This window comes from Lycium barbarum, chromosome 9 (genome assembly GCF_019175385.1).
Source record: "Lycium barbarum isolate Lr01 chromosome 9, ASM1917538v2, whole genome shotgun sequence".
NCBI classification, from domain to species: Eukaryota; Viridiplantae; Streptophyta; class Magnoliopsida; order Solanales; family Solanaceae; genus Lycium; species Lycium barbarum.
The window spans coordinates 68,821,392-68,842,321 of record NC_083345.1 but is presented as its reverse complement, the minus strand read 5'-3'; the positions used below and the strand labels follow the sequence as shown (position 1 = coordinate 68,842,321).

General features: G+C 39.2%; 2 protein-coding genes across 5 annotated transcripts in view; both read left to right on the top strand.

The window, feature by feature from the left end:
• The first annotated feature begins 13,277 nt into the window (after positions 1-13,277).
• On the top strand, positions 13,278-14,165 carry LOC132611959 (uncharacterized). The gene has a single exon (XM_060326313.1). It carries the CDS (start codon positions 13,278-13,280, stop codon positions 14,163-14,165), a length of 888 nt encoding a protein of 295 aa, XP_060182296.1.
• A 5,337-nt stretch (positions 14,166-19,502) lies between these two features.
• Positions 19,503-20,930, top strand: part of LOC132608908 (putative ABC1 protein At2g40090) — a 31,954-nt gene continuing 30,526 nt past the window's right edge. For all 4 annotated transcript variants that reach the window (XR_009570607.1, XR_009570608.1, XR_009570606.1 and 1 more), the window contains exon 1: positions 19,503-19,877. Coding sequence is in view for 1 of the 4 variants with exons in the window: in XM_060322698.1 (XP_060178681.1) it covers positions 19,694-19,877 (184 nt within the window). In the remaining 3 variants the exon portion in view is untranslated. The remainder of the gene's footprint in view (positions 19,878-20,930) is intronic.

Sequence of the window (20,930 nt, the reverse complement as noted above, 5' to 3'; positions counted from 1 at the left end):
ATATTTATAGTAGTAACTTTAGTTCCTATGGCTGACAATTGCTCTTCTCTATAATGTCTATATAATTGTGTTGTTCTTGAAAACTGTCCTATGTTATATAAAATCTTTGGATTTAATAGTTTTAATTGATTTTGTTGGAAAATCTTTATGTCTCGGTCTACATCTATTACCTCACTTAACTGTTGGTTGTTTTCCTCTGGTGTTCTTCTACTTAAAATTCTTGATAAGAAATTATTACCTATTCTATTGTCTGAAAAACTTACTCTTGGTCTTTCTTGTCTTTCTCCTTCGTTTCTTGATCTAGTTGAAAGAAGGTCCATTTTTGCGCTTTTCTATTTATTTTGACTTTTTCTTTTTGAGGTGTTATTTCTACCTTTTTTAATTGGTCTATTAATTCTTCAACTTCTTTATTTTTAGAAGTCTCTTTATTTTTCTCTTTTTGTTCACTTAACAACCATAAGCGTTCACTTATTAATTCTAACCTTGGCACTATTACTTCTATTTTCTTTATTATTTCTAATATTAATGAAATTATCGTAATATTTTGTTGTAGTGTTATTTGATCCGATTTAGCGTTAGGTATATAATCTTTATAGTCTGCTGGTAAGGGTATAGACTTTTCTATTAATTTTGAGGCTTCTTCTTGAGCTAACGTGGGTCTACTCATGAAAGAGTGATTTCTTTTAGTTCCTCTACTGTCCTTTTTAATTCTTTAATGTCACTAGTTAAAACTTCTACCTGTTGCGTTATTTTCGAGACTATTTGGGTTGTCTTTAGTTCTATTTTTTTTGGTTTTTCTGTAATAACTTTAACTAACTTTTCTATTTCAGTCTTTGTAGGTAATTTTTCTAAATTAAATTTGTTAATTAGAGTCTGGACTTTCTTTTCCAATTCTAATTCTTGTGTTTTTAAGTAATCAAGATTTTGTTCTAATTTTTCGAAAGTTTTCTTTTGCTTAGTCTGGGATGCTTCTACTACTTCTAATATTCTAGTAATGTTTTTATTATTTTCTTGTATGTTTTCACTAAAATTTATGACTAAATCTACTAGTGTATTCAACTGTTTGTCTTCACTATGTAATATATGGTTTCCGTTACTAAAATTACACTTTATAATACTATGATCTTTTAATGCTCTATATTTCTTTTCTGGGTATATTCTTAAGTCTAAGTATTCTAGATTTTTTAATGTATCTATCTTTTTTAACTTTATTATCCCAGGGGAATCTTTATTTTACAGACTTTCTTCTGGCGTTCTGTACTAGTTGTAAGTCTTTTTATATCTTCTCTTATACCTTGTAATTCCCACGTTATAGCAGAGATTGTCTCTTCGTTAATTAGGCTTTGTAACAATCTATTTTCTAATATTGATGATAATGTCTCTGAATTTATTACTTCTAAATATGCGCTTAAGGTTTTTTCTACTTGTCTATATTCTCGTTTTTTCTCTATATCTCTATATAAATACCAATATTTTATAGCTATTTGCTTCACGAAAGGTTGTGTTCTCATATAATTAGTATGGTCTAAATCGTTTTGGGTTTTTCGAGGTTTTTCTAGATTTTATATATATCCTAGTAACTTATATTCTAATTCTGATATTATATCTATTAATTCTTGCAGTCTTAACTGGTTTTCTTTGGTACTACTTAATCGAATATATTCGGGGTATAAGTTATTTAATTCTTGTTTGACTTCTAAATAATGATCGTGCATCTATTAACCTAAAGGCATAAACTTTACTTTGTGTTCTAGCTGTCTAATATAATCTTCAGTTCTAAATATCTCGTTGTTAGTAAAATGAATTTCCCAAAGGAGATTATTTCTAAAACTTAATATTGTTGCATTATTATTCAGTTCTTCTCTATAAGCTGTGTCTAAATAGTTAATGTGTTCAGTAAGGAACTTTCTTGAGTTTCTAAGGTTTACTAGTCCTTTTCGGGTAATGTAGATCATGCGATAATGAAAACTTATATGTTTAGCAAAACGGTGTTGTCTCATGAACTCTTGTCTAACAGTAGGACAGTAGGTACAGGTGCTTGATTTCTTCTTCTAGCAGAGAAAGGTTTTCTCATATAGTCTTAGGGGAGTCTTTGGTTCCAAAAATCTTCTCGCTCTCATACCAAACTTAGAGGGGGGTAGTAATTTTTTCAATAAAGTTCTTTCAATAAGAAAAGTTCAAAGGACAAGACAGGAAATATACACAAAGAAGAAAGACATAAAAAAATAGAAGACCCTACTATTAGTATAAAAATAATGACATTAGAAAGTAGAATTAATGAATTAGAAACCAAGTTATATAAATTAGAAAAAGGAAAACAAAAAGAAGCAGATAGAGAAGATGAAGAAATATGTTTATCTAATATACAACCGCTAAGAACAATACCAAAAGATTCAACAGCGGAACTAATGAGTATAGAAGACCATGGAGCCCTAGTATGTAATGAAGATAAAAAATTAGGAACAATAAAAATACTTTCAAGAATTAAAATAGATGACTATGAAATAGAGACATTAGCATTAGTAGATTCGGGATGTACTAAATGTATAATAAATAAACGAATAGTTCCACCAAATTTAATGAAAGTTCTAGACAAACCAGTTGCAGCCATGCAAATGGATGGAACTCATAATATATATATATATATATATATATATATATATATATATATATATATATATATATATATATATATATATAAACATTATGTTCATAAGGCATACATTAGCTTTATCCACACTTGTTCAGAATTTTATAAACCTAGTTATAAAATGGATAAAATATGAGTAAGAGACTTAAATATAAATATAGACTTTGTCATAGGATTAGACTTTATGTTACATAACAATGGAAGTTGCATGATTACAAGAGATGGAGTAATTTTTCTAAAAAATATTACTCATACACCAATACAAGCTCATAAAGCTGAAACTAGAATCAGACATAAGAAGATCTCTACTCCAGACTAAATAAACCTGCAAAAGAAAGAAGAGAATTGTTGTAAGGATTGTCAAGACAACAATACATGCTGTAAAAGCAAAAGAGAAAGAAAAAATTTAATTCTAGAAGAAGAAGAAATACTAGACGACGATAATCTAATAGAAAAAAATTATACTTTAATAGACATAGAAACAGAATTATATAATTTGAAAACAGGGATAGAAAGGATAGGAGTAATAAAAAACCAAAAAGATTCAGATAATATAATAAGAATACTAGATGAGATAGAAATTATAGAAGAAAAACCTTTAAAACATTGGGAAAATAACAAAATTGTATGTAAATTTGACATAATAAATCCAGAATATATAATTAAAACAGCCTCAATAGAAGCAACTAACCAAGATGTGGAAGATTTTAAAGTACAAATAAAAGAATTATTAAATTTGAGAGTAATAAGAAGATCTGGTATATATGTATGTATATATATATATATATATATAGGAGTACATAAGTATCCTCAACGTCCTCATCATCATAATCATTTCCATTATATCCTTCCTTAGAGGATCACCTATCATAGAATGAGACTAATGGTATAATGATAATATCAAGAATCATGAGCTTTAGTGATTCTGAGAATGAAGTCATCTTGGAAGACAATATGAAATTCACATGAAGGTTTTCAACGATGGGATCATGCCTTAAGAAAGAAGGGTTAGCCTTGCATACCTCGTCGTCTTCTTAACTACTTAACGTTCCCCGTCAAAGCTTGGAGAATCTACATTTAAAAGGATTCATACCTTGGTTAAGCCTTAAAGATACTCTTAAATTCAAACTAGAATAATTCGTGATCTAACGAAAATTGGGCAGCATTTCCCCTATTTCATCAACTTCCACTATATTATAAAACAACTCCCAAACATCCATAATAACATCGACAATATCAATATCAAGTAATCACATTCCATTAAGCCTTCAATATTCACTCTCATATTCAACTCATACTAGCAACTCCATACCAACTTTTGCACATTTTCATAGAATGCTTCCTCATCACCATTATTATCTTCCTTAACGAGATTATATCCATATCGTACTAAAATCATGGCTCAAATTAGTTTACTACTCATAAACATCATGAAATCCACATTTAGAACTCATTCTCTACATTTCTCCTTTCACCCAAGTTTTACCACAACCAAGCATTCTTAATAACATGAAATAAGCATGAAAACTAACCTTTTTATCTCATAGGAACAAGCTTTGGAGCAGCTATCAACTTGTGCAAAAACCCTAGCTACAATACCCAAGTAAATCGTGAAATCTACCAACCCTAGGGAGCCTTCTAACACATGAACACCTCAATTCTTGCTATTTGATCTTTGTAATCTCTTGGGTTTGAGTGAAATATGCTTGGATAAGGGTTTTGGAGCTTTGGAGAGCTTGGAGGAAGTGTGGGAAATGAAAAATAAGCAAGGGTCGGCCATGTATATAAAATAAAAAATCTGACCCGACCCGATTATACGGCCAATTATACGGCCCGTATAATTGGACCGTATAATCTCACCAGGGATCACCCTTTTCTAGAAGTAATCTATGGACCATTATACGGGCCGTATAATTTATATGGCACATACAAATGGTCGTACAACTGGGAATTCCCAAATTTCATTCTCGTCGACTCGTTTGACTTCCAATCTTTGTGGAACCTTCTTGGCATTTATATAACACTTCATTAACCATGCAATAGGCCCTATAGCAGCCCCTTAAGACATTACCAAATAAATATTAGCTCAATTATAGTGAAAACCTTTCCGAACACAACTTACATTTCACATGTTTCAACGAACTTAGGCTCATATATTCATATAACTTTAAAATCTTATAGTACGCGCTTTAAGCTATCTAATACTTCCCTTAATATCGTAAGGGTTTCATAATCACCTTAAGCTCACGTTAGCCTACTCACAAGGCAATTATCCGAAATTTCCGAGATTTCCGAGATGTAACATATAGGATTCATCGTATCCTTGATTTCACATGTTTCATATTTATAGCTTCCAGAGATCTTATGTTGCCAGAGGAGTCTAGAGTATCCTTTTTCGCGTCTTTCATGCATTTATATATATGTACAACTATTTTCTTACATCGTGCCATGTTATAGTCGGTCGGGCAGACACGTAGATGTGCACACCACTATAGTGGGCAGATTATGAGATTACCCCGGACGCGAGATGACATGATATATGGATCAGGCTATACGTTCCACAACATCAGCTGTTATAATATATATATATATATATATATATATATATATATATATATATATATATATATTAAAAAGAGAGCATGCATATCATACGCCGCAGAGGCACTTTCAGATATTGAGTTTAGCTTTCCGGTTTCAGATATCTTTTATGATTCTTATGTACATGTTGTTCTTATGCCTTACATACTCGGTACATTATTCATACTGACTCTCCTATTGCTCGGGGGCTGCATTCATGCCCGCAGGTTCAGGTAGACAGACAGGCGGTCTAGCTCAGTAGGACTTCCACCCAGTAGTAGTCAGTGCGCTCCACTTGATCCGGAGCTGCAATATATTTTTGGTATGCCATTTTTATATGTATATATATGGGTATGACGGGGCCCTGCCCCGTCCTTTCTACAGCTTTGTATTCCAGTAGAGGTCTGTAGACAGTTGTATATAGTTGGGATGTTATGTAGCCTTGTCGGCTCTTATTTTGTTGTACAACATATGTGGCGGCCTAGTCGGCTTGCACTGTTATTTTTAGTATATATATATACACACAGGTGTTTGTGAGTTCTTGATGCAGAGTTCATGGTGTTGTTCTTACAAGAGTCAGTATAGTTCAGTTATAAGTCAGACATGGGCCACTCTGTTATTTAGTGAGATTCAGGCACGAGTATAGAGGTGTCTGGTCAGTAGAGGTCAGGCGCTCGTCATGATTCATCGCTTTGGGTCGTGAAGTATTCCAGACTTCTATTCGAATTAGTAGCTCTTGTACTTGTGACATTCAGATATTGGGGAGTAGTTTGACTTAGACTTATTTTTATTTAAGTTATTAAAGACTATGAAGTACTTTGGGTTGTTTCCTTACTTTCCGCATTTACTTTATGTATTTGAAATTGTTTGGATTTGGGGTTTCGCCTACGGGTTTTGGGTTAGGTGCCCACACGGCACAAATGGGATTTAGGTCGTGACACTTTTACACTATTATTCAAAATTATACAATACTATCAAATTTATACAAAAAATTAAGTTTCATCTCCTGCGAACTTCAACCCATGAAACTTCGTCCCAAACGAGTAAAGAATATCACCAAATAGCTCAAATCTTCATCGAATGCCTTCGAATTATAACTCCAATTTCAAATAAACATCCCCAACAAACCCCAATCATCAATTTGTTAAAAAATTCAACAACTCACAAAAATGAGTTTTGCCAACCTACTACATGAAGGTAGTAGATTGACAATCTACCCATTTTTTAAATTTCCTTAAATACCCTTACAGTCACATTATCATCTGACTAATAGTTAGGGATTTTTGTCTTTTTACCAAAATCTTAATACCAAACAGATTGCAAGGATCTAGTAGCTCAGTTGATTGGCTACCTGAATTGTCACCTGATTGGTGAGGGTTTGAATCTCCACATTGTAATCCTCTTCCCCATTTCCCCTTCCCTAAAAAAAATAAAAAAATAATACCAAACAAATTCTTCTTCCTCATTTGCAAACTCTCTAATTGTTCCTCCTCCGATGAACTATTCTTCGTCTCCATTTCATTCTCCCGTTAAATCTATCCATCAACATATTAATAATAGGGACCTTTTTGTCCTTTCTCCATTTCCTGTTGTTTGTTTCCCTCGTTCTCCCTTGTCAAAGTTTCACGGATGAAAGGCGAAAAGTCCCGCAGATTAAAGTTAATTTAATATTCATTTATGAACATGGATAATCGATAAAATAAAATAAAAACCCAATTTCACCTATTTAGGTTCTCATAGAGCAATTAATAAGTTTCTCAACATACCACTAGTAAACTTATAAAGAAGACGATTCGTAAAATTGATGAGTTACACTAGTAAATGGTCGGAAAATTGAATTGGTTGCAAGGCCCGACCATAATTTCCAACAAAGCACTTGTTTCTGTGCGAGATCTTCAGATGACTCTGGTCAAGTGAGTTGTTAAAATATTTCAATTTATGGGTCAATACCCATCAGTGGCCGAGACAAAATTTTCGACAAGGGGGTTCGAACTATGAAAGAGTAAACATGCTAAACTAAAGGATAATAAACGGGGCTCGGTGGAAAGGAAAATACTAACCTTAACCTTCTAATTTTAAATCGTCTTATATCATGCCCTGTTTAGCATTTCTTCCTACTTTTCCCCCGCTCCGTCGATTCTCCTTAAGATTTCTTGCGCTTTTTTTCCCCCTTTCACTTTGTTGTTTTCAACTTTATTTTATACCTTTTATGTTATTCTTTTGAATTAGTACCGCTTCAATTATATAATACTTTCGAAAGTCACCAAAAATCTTGAATGGGAAAGAAATTCATACGATTTATGAATGAGAAGAAAGCTGTCACGACCCAGCTAGGGGCCGCGACGGGTACCCGGGGCTAGCCGCCGAGCACCGCTCGCTCTAATACTCACTTTACTCGACTAATGCCCTTATTATCGCATTTATACTCAAAGTATGGAAAAATCATAGTTTATATGAAAACATAAATACTTTTATATATAGAAATGCTTAGTATATCAAAGTAATGAGTGCACATGTACATGAGAAATGTGAGACCATACTACCCACACTGCGCATCTATGAGCCTCTACTGACATGCTATACAATAGACGGAACAAGACTCCGTCATGCCCAAAATATATATATATATATATATATATATATATATATATATATATATATATATACATATACACCAAAGGAGAAGTCATAAGCACCTCCGAACAATGGAGTGCTCTCAACAGCTGACAGCTCCTAAGTATCTGGATCAAGCTCGCCTCCCTGTCTACCTGTGGGCATGAACACAGCGTCCCAAGAAAGGACGTCAGTACGAATATTGTACTGAGTATGAGAGGCATAAACAATGAAGAAGAACGACAATAATATAAGGAGAACATCAATATGAACATCTGTGTCTGAACAATAATCATAAGGGGAGTGATACATGCTGCCTTACTCATACTCATCATGATATCACAAATGCATGACATGCAAGCTACCCGTCCTTACCGGAACGGTGTGATAATCAATAATATAAGCCCGCGTACAGGACTCACGCGTCCGGGGTACCATCTCATGCCGCCCACTAGTGGTGTCTGCCCACGCCCGAAGGTCGTGGTGTATCCGTATAGCTGCCCGCCGTAGCGGTGACTGCCCGGCCAACTAGGCGCGGTGTGATGCAATCATGACATGCTCTTTATAAAAATACTTATAATAACATGTTTATCAAAATATGCTTATCTTAACATGATACATGCATAAGGCTCAAGATTATCTATACTCTATCGGGGTGACGTAAGGTCGTGATCCCCCGATTTCATTATGGAGCAATTATTGACTTTCTGCCTCACCTTGAAGGAATTAGTACATAAGGTGAGTGTAAGCAATAAAGGACATCATCATATCATATCTCTTATCTTATATAGACATGAAGGAATATAGGCTTTTGGCTTCTCGGGATACATGAACTCATAAAGAGGAAAGGAACTCATACTATAAGATTCATGCCATTGGAAGGAAAGGACTAGCCTCACATACCTTTGTCGTTTAGCTACGTTATCGCTCACTTGTCTTCCTTCGAAGTCACGACGTTACCTTCACGAGAGAATCGTATTAGCATTAGTTAACCGACTATAAAAACGCATCGTTATCTCTAAAGAAAATTAAGCGGCATTTCCTTTGTTTCTACTACCTTTTTCCCCGTTCTATTCCAACCCCTAAACATTTACAACAACACTCATAATATTGCAAGAAACAATCATCATTCATATACCTTAAGCAAAATCCACCACCTTCCTCCAATTTCTCCACATTTAATGGTTTTTCGCTTATCATCGTAATTTTGCTTACTTCACACCTATTCCATGACCTATACGTTATTTATAACGTGTTTATAATCATAACATATCAACTTTCATGATTCCATTCAACTATCATTCCATAGTGGCACTATTCACTCAGTAATGGTCCATTTTCCATGTCTTACCACAATTCAAGTGTCTTAGTCTTCTAATGCTTTAAACAACATGATAAAGTCATGAAACTTACCTTAGATGATGGTTGAACAAGCTTTGAATGGGAATACTCCTCTAGCACTAAAACCCTTCTTCACCTGTTTTGGAATTTCTTGAAGAAGATGACCTCCAACTAGGTTTCATACACTTTGTTGCTTGGATTTGGTGTCGATGATCTTAGTTTTCCTTTGATTCTTTTGAATTCTTATGGAGGAAGTGTTTGGAGAGTTCTAGAGCATTCTTGAGTTGTGTGGATGAATAATGAAATAAAATGAGGCTTAAGCCCCTTTTAATGATCACAAAAGCTGATTTTTAATGAACAATTGTCGGGGTGAACAGTGGTCGTAAACCACAGTTTACGGACCGTATAGTGTGGTCGTATTTAAGCATGTCCAAGACAGAAAGGTTGGCTAGTGATCATGGTAGTTTACGATCGAGGTTTACGGTCCGTAAACCAGTTTACGGGCCGTATTCCAAGTCGTCTTTAGCCATTTCAACATTGGACAGAAAGTTGGAACTTTGAAAGGCTGGAGGACGATGGTGGTTTACGGGCCGTAAATCACTTTACGACCACTGGGCTGAATGCAATTCTACAACTTTTTCATTTCCAAAAATTCATGGATCATCACCCCTTACTTAGTAAAACAACACACACTCATACCTTTCGTTGGTCTATTCCTTGTACATGTACGGGGACTTTTCCGAGGTGTAACAAAAGCGGAAGAAAATAATTAGAATCTAAATGTTGATTAAGAATACTTAAAATTTATGAAAATTTATACTTAAAGAAAAAATGGTTACTTTTCAAAAAGTAATAATGTATAGAAGGAACCATGGAAACATTACCTCTCTAAATAGAAAAAAGATATAATACGGGATGACCAACTTTTGGTTAGCTAGTGTCTCAAAAATGTAACTCAATCACAGATTATTAGTGATATTATGGTAGTGATTGATAATTGAACCCGCAATCTTGACAAATGTTTGACCCCCCTAACCATTAAGCTAAGCTTCTCAACTATGTCAAGGGGGTTCAATTGAGATTATATATACATAATAATTCGATTTAATCTTAGATATATACTGCATTTTTCCAACGAACCGCCACCCTAGCTCCGCCCCTGATTGTCACGCCCCGAACCATGGCCTGGGCGTAACACGGCACTCGGGCCTTGCTTGCATGTGTCTGAGCGAATCTCATTGCTTGCTTGTCAACATGGGCATCAAAACAATATAATCTATATGATGCAATTTAAATGAATCATAAAAATGTAATTTGCGGAATAAAGTCTTGAAATTATCTCGTAGCATGAAATATCATGAAAACATAACAGTCTACAAACATAAAAGCATAACTGACTCTGTGGACAAACATCTGTCTATGAAACCTCTAAAACATGTCTGAATACTAGCTACTAGCGCATGGCCCTGGACTACCATAAACTGAATACTAATGCAGACTCCATGTTGAACCCCGAGAGGAGTGGGGCTCACCAATAAGTTGATAACTGAAGTGATCCTACTGTGCAGGTGTATGCTCCTGAAAACCGGTATCTGCACCGTGAAGTGCAGGCCCCGGGCAAAAGGGACGTTAGTACATGGTGAATAGTACTAATATGTAAATCCTGCTGAAATGAAGAACATGCACAACATAGGTATAGGACATGAACTGAAACTGAATGTAACTTGAAATGAGCATGAAACGTGAGTAAAGTCTGAAAATAGGAAATCAATGGAAATACATGTATGTAAAACTGCTTGTAACGTGGGGAACGCTATAGTATAACCGACAACATGATCTGGTACTTGCGTCCTACCAGCAGAACACTCACACCTTGCCAGGGATATAAGATTTAAGTAATAATAAGCATGTAAGGATCCAAACTGCATAATGAAGGTGTTGCCTCCTTGCTGACAACCCTTATCCTACCGTGGCAACGTAGTTTCAGGCTATCTGAGCCTTCTCGGTTAACTAAGCAATTCCCAAAAATATGAACATGATATAGTTGGCTAAGAAGCCCATGATTTTCATGAAATAACTTGTAAATAACTTGTAATCATGATTTCACGAAATAACTTGTAACATGGTTTCATGAAATATCTTGTAATATGGTTTCTTGAGATAAGTTGTCAAAGTCTTGCAAACATGTTCTTGATTCATGAGTAATAATTCATGGGCGGCTTTCCAGCCATGCCCCATGACCCTTTGGATGCTCCCCATGGCGCCATGGCAAGCCTCTCAGCACCTAGCGCCATAGACGGCCCCGTGGTCTCGGACGCCCCAACTGACAAGATTGCTTCTGCCTATGTCACCCCATCAATGTCCCTCGCTCGCGCCCCTATGCTGGCCGTGCCCCCAACGCGTGCCCAGCGCCCAGTGACAGTGCAGCCCTGCTACAGTGCCTGCGCCCCAGTGCACGCGCGCACTGTTCACTGCGCGCACGACAGTGCCCCAACCGAGGGTGCACATGGACCTGCTCTAGTTAGGTCTCTTTTGTTGTAAATATAAAGTAGTTTACTTTATGTATTTTTGGTTGTGATTCTCTAGCAAATTTATGTCTAGTCCTGTAACTTGGGTTTTTATTTTTGAGGCATTATTAGGGGGGATCAAGCAATCAAAACTTTCAAGCAAGCAATCAATTCTCTGTACTGGTGTCTCTCCCCCTCGACACCGCTTGCTCTCATTGTAATAGCTTTGATTAATGCAAACAAGCTCTCTTTCTTTCTCATTCTCAATTCACTTTTCTGTTCTCTCATTTGCTCTTGACATTGGTTTTCCCGCACGGCACTGACAGCCTCGTCTAGCGTGCGGAGGGGACCCCGGTTGGCGGACAGTAACCTTGGAATCATCGGTTGCTTAGCCTTACGTCGCCCTTCCAAGAAGTCTCAGGAAGGCGCCGCGTAACATTTGGTATCAGAGCCTAGGCTCGTCATCGGACGAGGGAACACGTTGTTATTGTCATCATTTTCTGACCATGGTGAACCATGGAGACCGCCCCTTGATTTTGGAAACTGCGGTCAACAGATTTCGACCCGTTACTGAAAGAGTGGAGGACCTGGACCGCAGGATGCGGCAGGCCGAACAAGACATTGTAAATATTGCTACTGACACAGACGCAGCCGTGCGGGCGGCTGCCATACAAAGAAATGAGTATCTGACCCATAGGACTCAGGAGGCAAATAGAATGACTGCCATGCAAGGAACCATCAACAATTTGACTAATCAGCTCAATGTTGTCAGCGTTGCCTTACAAGGCCTACTCTGAGGAGGGGGAAATCCTATCGGGGGCGCGGCAAACACTGCCTCGGCACCCCAGAAACTCAAGATTCCTGAACCAAAGCCCTATCAGGGCGCTCGAAATGCCAAAGAGGTGGAAAATTTCATCTTTGACATCGAGCAGTACTTCGACGCTGTGGGAGAATTGGAAGAGCCCAAGAAGGTAGCAACTGCTGCCATGTATTTACAAGGCGATGCCAAACTCTGGTGGCGTGTGAAATATGAAGCCATCAAGGCAGGTGAGGATGCTCTTGAGACATGGGAAGAACTAAAAGCAGCCATTCACTTACAGTTCTTCCCCGAGAACGTCGAGTATAATGCACGGAGGAAGCTTCGGGAACTCAGGCAAACGAGGTCAGTCCGAGATTATGTCCACGAGTTCTCTGCACTCATGCTCAACATAAGGGACATGGGCGATAAGGACAAGCTTTTCACGTTCATGGAAGGTTTGAAGCCCTATGCCCGCATGGAAATACAAAAACAGAGGGTTGATTCCTTGCCCAAAGCTATCCAAGCTGTGGAATGCCTCAGTGACTACCAAGTGGATGCTCGAAAGGATAGACCTTAACCACCAGCCCGTGGGGGATCCAAAGGGGGCCAATCCTACAATACTGGCCCCAGCAGAAGTGGGGGAGATCGTAGTGCAACCAAATCTAAAGGCTCCTCCTCAGGCAGCAATAGTGTTGCGTCTCATAATAATGATCGGGGGCGGAATCCCCCCTCAGGATGTCGTCATTGCGGCGGACCACATTGGAACAATGAATGCCCACAGGCACAGATGAACGCCCATCAAATTCTGGATAATGGGACGGACGATGATGAGGATGATGCGGATCAGACCGAACCAATAGGTGCCTTCAATGCACTTGTTTGTTCCATTTCCAATGCTGTAGAGGGCACCAGTGCCGGCCTATGCAAAAAGAAAGACCCAAGCTCAACTGCCAAGAAGGGAAAGACAAAGGCAGGCAACGGGCCTCCTCCCAGAAGGGAGAAGACCCTGATGTTTATCGACTTGAGAGTAAATGGCAAACCTATTAAGGCCATGATAGACACAGGTGCTACGCATAACTATCTGGCCACCACAGAAGTAGAACGCCTTGGCCTAGTTGTTGGGAAGGGTAAGGGTCGTGTCAAAGCTATCAACTCACCACCCCAATTGGTGGGTGGAATAGCCAAAAGAGTACCGGTAAAGATGGGTCCTTATGAAGGCAAGTTCGACTTGCGGGTAGTGATCATTGACGACTTCGAATTGATAGTGGGGTTGGAATTCATGAGACAAACTAACATCATTCCCATACCCTACGCAGATGTACTTCTGATGATGAGAGCAAACGGGGCCAAACCCTGCATTGTCCCATGCACAACCATAAAGATGGCCTCAGGAAATATCTCTGAATTGCAGCTGAAGAAGGGGGTCCATCGACAAGAACCCACGTTCCTAGCTACCCTTTGCATTGAAGAGATTGAGCGTTCTTCGAGCCCAATTCCAATGCCTGTGAAAGAGCTCATGAAGGAGTTTGAGGATGTCATGCCGCAAGATATGCCGAAGCGACTCCCGCCTAGGCGGACGGTCGATCATGAAATTGAATTGGTACCGGGTGCGAAGCCACCTGCCCGAGCATCCTACAGAATGTCACAACCCGAGCTCACCGAGCTTCGGAGATAGTTGACAGAGATGCTGGACACGGGGATCATCATGCCCTCCAAGTCACCTTATGGGTCACCTGTGCTATTCCAAAAGAAACATGACGGTACCTTAAGGCTCTGTGTTGACTATCGGGCCCTCAACAAGATCACCGTGAAGAACAAGTACCCCATACCACTAATGGCGGACTTGTTTGATTGACTGGGCAGTACCACAGTGTTCACCAAAATAGACCTGAAGACAGGTTATTGGCAAGTCCGCATTGCTGAAGGAGACGAGTCCAAGATGACATGTGTGACAAGATATGGCTCGTTCGACTTCCTGGTCATGCCGTTCGGTTTGACCAATGCTCCGGCCACGTTTTGCACTCTAATGAACCAGTACTTTCGAGAATACATTGACGAATTTGTGGTGGTATACCTGGACGACATTGTGGTGTACAGCAAAACGTTGGGCAAATACCTGGAGCACCGGAGGAAAGTCCTAACTCGGTTGCAAGAGCATGAATTGTACGTAAAGCTATCCAAATACTCCTTTGCCCAAAAACAGATTGACTTACTCGGGCATGTTTTTGAAGAGGGTCGCATCAAGATGGACCAACAAAAGATCAAGGCTGTCACAGATTGGCCGCCACCCAAGGACATCCATGCCTTGAGGGCGTTCCTTGGCCTATGCAACTTTTATCGACGGTTCGTCAAGAACTACTCCTTCATTGCATTACCACTGACAGAGCTCCTCAAGAAGATCACACCTTGGGACTGGTCGCCAAAGAGAGCAGACGCCTTCAACTCACTAAAAGTGGCTATGTCTAGTAGCCCTATTTTGGCCTTGCCCGACTTGACCAAACCCTTCGAAGTACAGACGGATGCCTCTGATTACACCTTGGGCGGAGTCTTGCTACAAGAGGGGCACCCGGTGGCATACGAGAGTCGAAAGTTGAAGGATGCGGAACGGCGCTATGCGGCCCACGAGAAAGAATTATTGGCTGTCGTCCATTGCTTGCGCCTTTGGAGGCACTATCTTCTGGGGTTCCCATTCGTGGTGAAGACGGACAACACGGCTGTCAGTCATTTCATGACCCAACCAAAACTAAATGGCCGCCAGGCCAGATGGCAGGAACTTCTAGCGGAATTTCACTTCAATCTGGAATACCGAAGTGGGAAGACCAACCATGTTGCGGATGCACTATTTCGAAGGGTTGATCTAGCGTCGGTATGCCTGCTTGCCACCCTTAGGGGGAGTGAGGTGGCTACCACCATAAAAGATCAAATCCAGGACCTCCTCGCCAAGGACCCCTCTGCACAGTACTTGGTCGACTTAGCAGGTCAAGGAAAAACTCGCCAGTTCTACATGGAGGATGGGTTCCTGAAGGCAAAAGAAAACCGCCTTTACGTTCGTAAAGGAGGAGATCTGCGGAGGACTCTCCTGATGGAATGCCACGACACTCTATGGGCAGGCCACCCAGGAGAAGAACGTACCATGGCACTGCTACGCCGTGCGTATTATTGGCCCCAGATGGCAGATGATGTCGCTCAGTATGTGAAAACTTGCCTAGTATGCCAGAAAGACAAGTCTGACCGCTTAACACAAGTGGGCCTGTTGGAGCCATTACCTGTCCCAATGAGGCCTTGGGAAAGCGTCTCATTGGATTTCATCACCGGCTTGCCCAAGGTTGGAGATCTCATGACTATCTTGGTCGTGGTTGACCGGTTCTCTAAGTATGCACTTTTATTGCAGCACCCAAGTATATATCAGCAGAGGAGACAACTCGACTCTTCTTCACCCATGTTGTCAAATATTGGGGTCTACCCAATGATATTGTTAGTGATTGCGACTCTCGCTTCACCAGCAACTTTTGGACCCAGCTCTTTAAGTGCTTAGGGTCTAAACTGAGTCACAGCTCGAGTTTTCACCCGCAATCCGATGGTCAGACAGAGCGGTTCAATGGCATGTTGGAGGAATATCTGCGACACTTTGTTACCGGCTCACAGAAGAATTGGGTGAAGCTATTGGATGCGTCCCAACTCCCAACTGTGTTTCAACTCACAAAAGAGCTCTAGCACAAACAAGAGCGCTTTTGAAATTGTTACCAGACAGCAACCGCTACTCCCACACACTGTGAATGCCCCAAATATGGCAAAATCTCCGCGAGCAGCTAGCTTCTCGAAAGAATGGAAGCAGAATTTAGAGATAGTACGGAGCTATCTAGTGAAGGCACAAAAGCAGATGAAGAGACATGCAGATCAGAATCGTCACTTTGTGGAATATCAGGTTGGGGACAAGGTGATGGTGAAGATCCCAAAGAGATACCTATTTGCAGGGGTCCATGACCCCCGCCTGTTACAAAAATACATTGGACCTCTGTCCATTGAGAGGCGCATTGGAAAGGTAGCATACCGGGTGGATACCCCAGCTTGGTGGAAGATTCATCCTGTGTTCCATGTCAGTCTTTTAAAGCCTTTTCGAGAAGACACAAAAGACCCTTCACGAAGCCATCTCACAATACCCAGCATTCGAGGCCCACAAGCAATTGGGAAAAGGGTAGTAGAAGCCATCCTCAACGATCGAGTCATACATGCCTCAAGAAAAGATCACCAAGAGTTCCTAGTGAAATGGCTGGGATGTGATGCAGAAGAGAATACGTGGGAGAGGGGCACCAGCCTCAAAGCCTACAAGCACCTGATCGATGAATATCTTGCAAGTAAGGCGCCGAGGACGTCACCAACTCAGGTGGGGGAGAATGTCATGGGCGGCTTTCCAGCCATGCCCCATGACCCCTTGGATGCGCCCCATGGCAAACCTTTCAGCGCCTAGCGCCATGGACGGCCCCGTGGTCTCGGACGCCCCAAGTGACAAGGTTGCTTCTGCCTGTGTCACCCCATCAATATCCCTCGCTTGCTCCCCTATGTTGGTTGTGCCCCAACGCGTGCCCAGCGCCCAGTGACAGTGCAACCTTGCTACAGGGCCAGCGCTCAGCGCCCAGTGCCTGCGCCCCAGTGTGCGCGCGCACCGTGCCCTGCGCGCACGACAGTGCCCCGACCGAGGGTGCACATGGACCTGCTCTAGTTAGGTCTTTTTTGTTGTAAATATAGAGTAGTTTACTTTATGTATTTTTGGTTGTGATTCTCTAGCAAATTTATGTCTAGTCCTGCAACTTGGGTTTTTATTTTTAAAGCATTATTAGGGGGATCAAGCAATCAAAACTTTCAAGCAAGTAATCAATTCTCTGTACTGGTGTCTCTCCCCCTCGACACCGCTTGCTCTCATTGTAATAACTTTCATTAATGCAAACAAGCTCTCTTTCTTTCACATTCTCAATTCACTTTTCTGTTCTCTCATTTGCTCTTGACATTGGTTTTCCCGCACGGCACTGACAGTCTCGTCTAGCGTGCGGAGGGGACCCCGGTTGGCGGACAGTAACCTTGGAATCATCGGTTGCTTAGCCTTACGTCGCCCTTCCAAGAAGTCTAAGGAAGGCGCCGCGTAATAGTAACAACAATAGTTCATAATTATATATATAATTGACTTGAAAACATGCTTGTAACTTGCTAGATAAAATGATAAAGTTTCATATAAACATAATGAGAACACATGAGGAAGAATTCATGATTCATGGATTAAGCTAGGGTTCCTAATAACCGTAATGGAAGATTAGGAATACAATAACGAATATAGATACAAAATTCATGTACATAAATACGGGCTACCAATATGTTGGGTTTAATGCCCTAGGATTTGAACTTCATGAATATCAAGAAACGGAGCATGGGGAAGAACGTAGAGATTCCCACATGTGGATGAAAGTTCTACCTACCTTAATTGCTCCAAAACTTGAATTAAAGACTTGAGTTTTGGAGAAGATTTCCTAAATCTTGATTCTTGAACCTTGAGATGGGTTTTCTTGAAAACCCTAGATTAGGAACAATAATTTCTTGCTTAGATTATTAGAATATATTTTAGAATTGAGTTGGAAGGGTTCAGATTGACTTACCTTGATGTTTTGGATTGTTGCTAGGGCTTGGAATTGTGAATAATGAAATAAAAGAACTCAAGGCTTAAATTTATATAAAAGTGAGGCGGAAGTTATATGGATGTATTATACGGTCCGTATAAAGTTATACGGTCCGTATAATATGACCATATTTCATCATGGCTGAACAGAACGTCGATTTGGAGCGTCATGAAGTACGGAAGACTTATACGGTCCGTATAAAATTATATGGGCCGTATAAGTAGTTCGTATAACATGACCAGTGAACGGACTGCTCTGTACTCCTTCAATAAAATGGCCATAACTTTTTGTATAGATGTCCCCTTGACCCCCATAATATACCATGGGAAAGGTATTTTAAAGGGCTACAACTTTCATTCAGGAAGTGTTCCCAAATTCCAAATTAATAAAGGGGTTATGGTAGTAGGAAGTAAGACCTTCTACAAACTCACTTGCAAACATGTCCCGTAGAGTGACTTCCAACTTTGCTTTGCCCAAAGACATTTCTTATGACTTGATTAGTTTTCAAAACACTTCCTATAACCCTCATATTGGTTCCATTATATTATCATCTTATGAGTCAAACCTTCGCCTGAAGCTACGAGGTGTTACACTGATCTTCACCTTCTCCATTTACAATAAAATTTATTGTTCTAGATATTCAGTTTTATCTTCAATTCTATTTAATCTGTTTAGGGTAATTAAATTTGGTGGAATAGACAAATTATTTGAATCACCTTGATGAGAGAAGATCAGAAAGGAAGGAAGTTTTTGGATTAAATTTTGGATAAAAAGACGAAAAAGCCAGTAATATTAATTTGTTGTTGGTTTTTTAGTAAAAATAATTAAGGAAATTAAAAAATGGGTAGATTGCTAACCTAAAGCCTTCATGTAGTGGGTCAGCAAAAAATCCTAACAATAGAGTTTTTAAAATATTCACTCAACAATAATCAAATGTGAGATGATAAACATAAGTATCATTTTCAATCAGTTTCTAAACATAAAAAAATAAATGAAATTCTTATTACAAATTAAGAAGTTATTGTCTTTTTCCTAAATATTTCAAATTATATATAAATGAGCTAAATGGATAAAAATCTAAAATCATTTTAGTTATAAATTTGAGCCAAGTGATATGGAAGATAAAAATAAAACACCCATTGAGTGTGTTTAGTATGATGGAAAATGTTTTCCAAAAATAAATAATTTTCTCCAAAAATAAATAATTTTCCTACTCATTTTCTTGTATTTGGTTCGAAAAGTATTTTCGCTCAAACTTTTATAGAAAAAGTTTTCTCCTATTTTGAAGAACATATTTATACCATAAGAAAACATTTTGTTATATCTTTAAATGCAGCCAAAAAGTAGAAAACAAACACACCCAATAGCTTGGAGAAAAAGGCGGCTGAGAGTGGGCATTAAAGCGTAATTAGGACAAAAAGTAGCAGGGGCTAATGAATGATAGTAGTAAGAGGAGAAGGTACTAGCATTTACTACTAGCATATTGTTCTGCTTACATTTTTTGGGGAAATCCTGAAAGAGGGCCCGGAAAATAAAAATGGCTGGCAGGTTTCTGCGGCGCGCCACAATGAAGCTGTTAGTGGCGAGCACCGCCCTTGGTGGCGGAGCCGCGGCGGCCACAATTGCTAGCTCGGATGACCCAGCCATGGCCCTCAAGCTCTGCACAATTGTCCCGACCCGCCTCTTTCGCGATTCCGTCACCGCTGCCTCCATTGCCTTCGGTACAATTCTAATTCAATCCAGATAATCTTTTTTTCCCCCCTCCTTTTACTATCCTTTGAAGTTTGTACCCCTGGCTACAAACATACAACTTTATTACTCCGTCCGTCCCAATTTATTTGGAGTCAAACTTTCTTTCTTTGATTATAATTTTCTCCAATTCTTCTCATGTAATTTTCAAATATGTAAATTTTATTATAAAATATTTAAAAAGTCAGAAAGAGTTGTTTAACTTTCAAATGGATAACTCTCATATAAATTAGGACGGATGGAGTAATATCAATTGATGTTGGATCTATATATCTTTTTCTTTCTTTTCTAATTGTGGTGTCCAGGGATACCTGCCACCTCCCACTTCCATCGGCAGTCCACCGAGGCCAGGACCGATGGGAAAAAATCTCCTAGTGTTTTTGTATCTGGAATTTGAACCTGTGACTTGATAGTTCTCAACCCACTTCATCTAACACTAGGCCACACCCTTGGGTGCATTTGATCCGCATATTCTTCTCTCTGGATAACCATAGGTTGGGGAAACAAATGAGAAGCGAAAATTGGAAGTTATGTGGTCTTTTGGAATTTGAAGCCCGGTGTAGACAAACAAGCTTATGGATTTTGCTTGATCCTAACTTTTAAGAACATGTGACTCTTAATTTCACTTTTGTACAATTTTGATATGATCTTATCAGCAAAACATAATTAAAGTTGATTTTTTTTTTTTTTGAGAATGTAACATATTTGTATATTTATATAAATAGAGACTACACAAAACTGTGTAGTCCCCCTAATTACAGATTACAAAAGGGTAAGCATCTGATCCTGTGTCATCTCACAAGGATTCTAATACATTAGAGATTGATTCATTATCTTCTAAACCTATTCCTTTACACCAAAAGTAGAACAGCCCTAAACACTTCATTTTAATCTTCTGGAAATGGTTGGCTTTGTCTTCAAAACATCTTTGGTTTCTCTCTTTCCAAATTGTCCACCCAATGCAAGCTAGAATAATCTTCTATCTCATTTTCTGAAGTGCATTACTGCCTTCTCTGTTCCAGCAT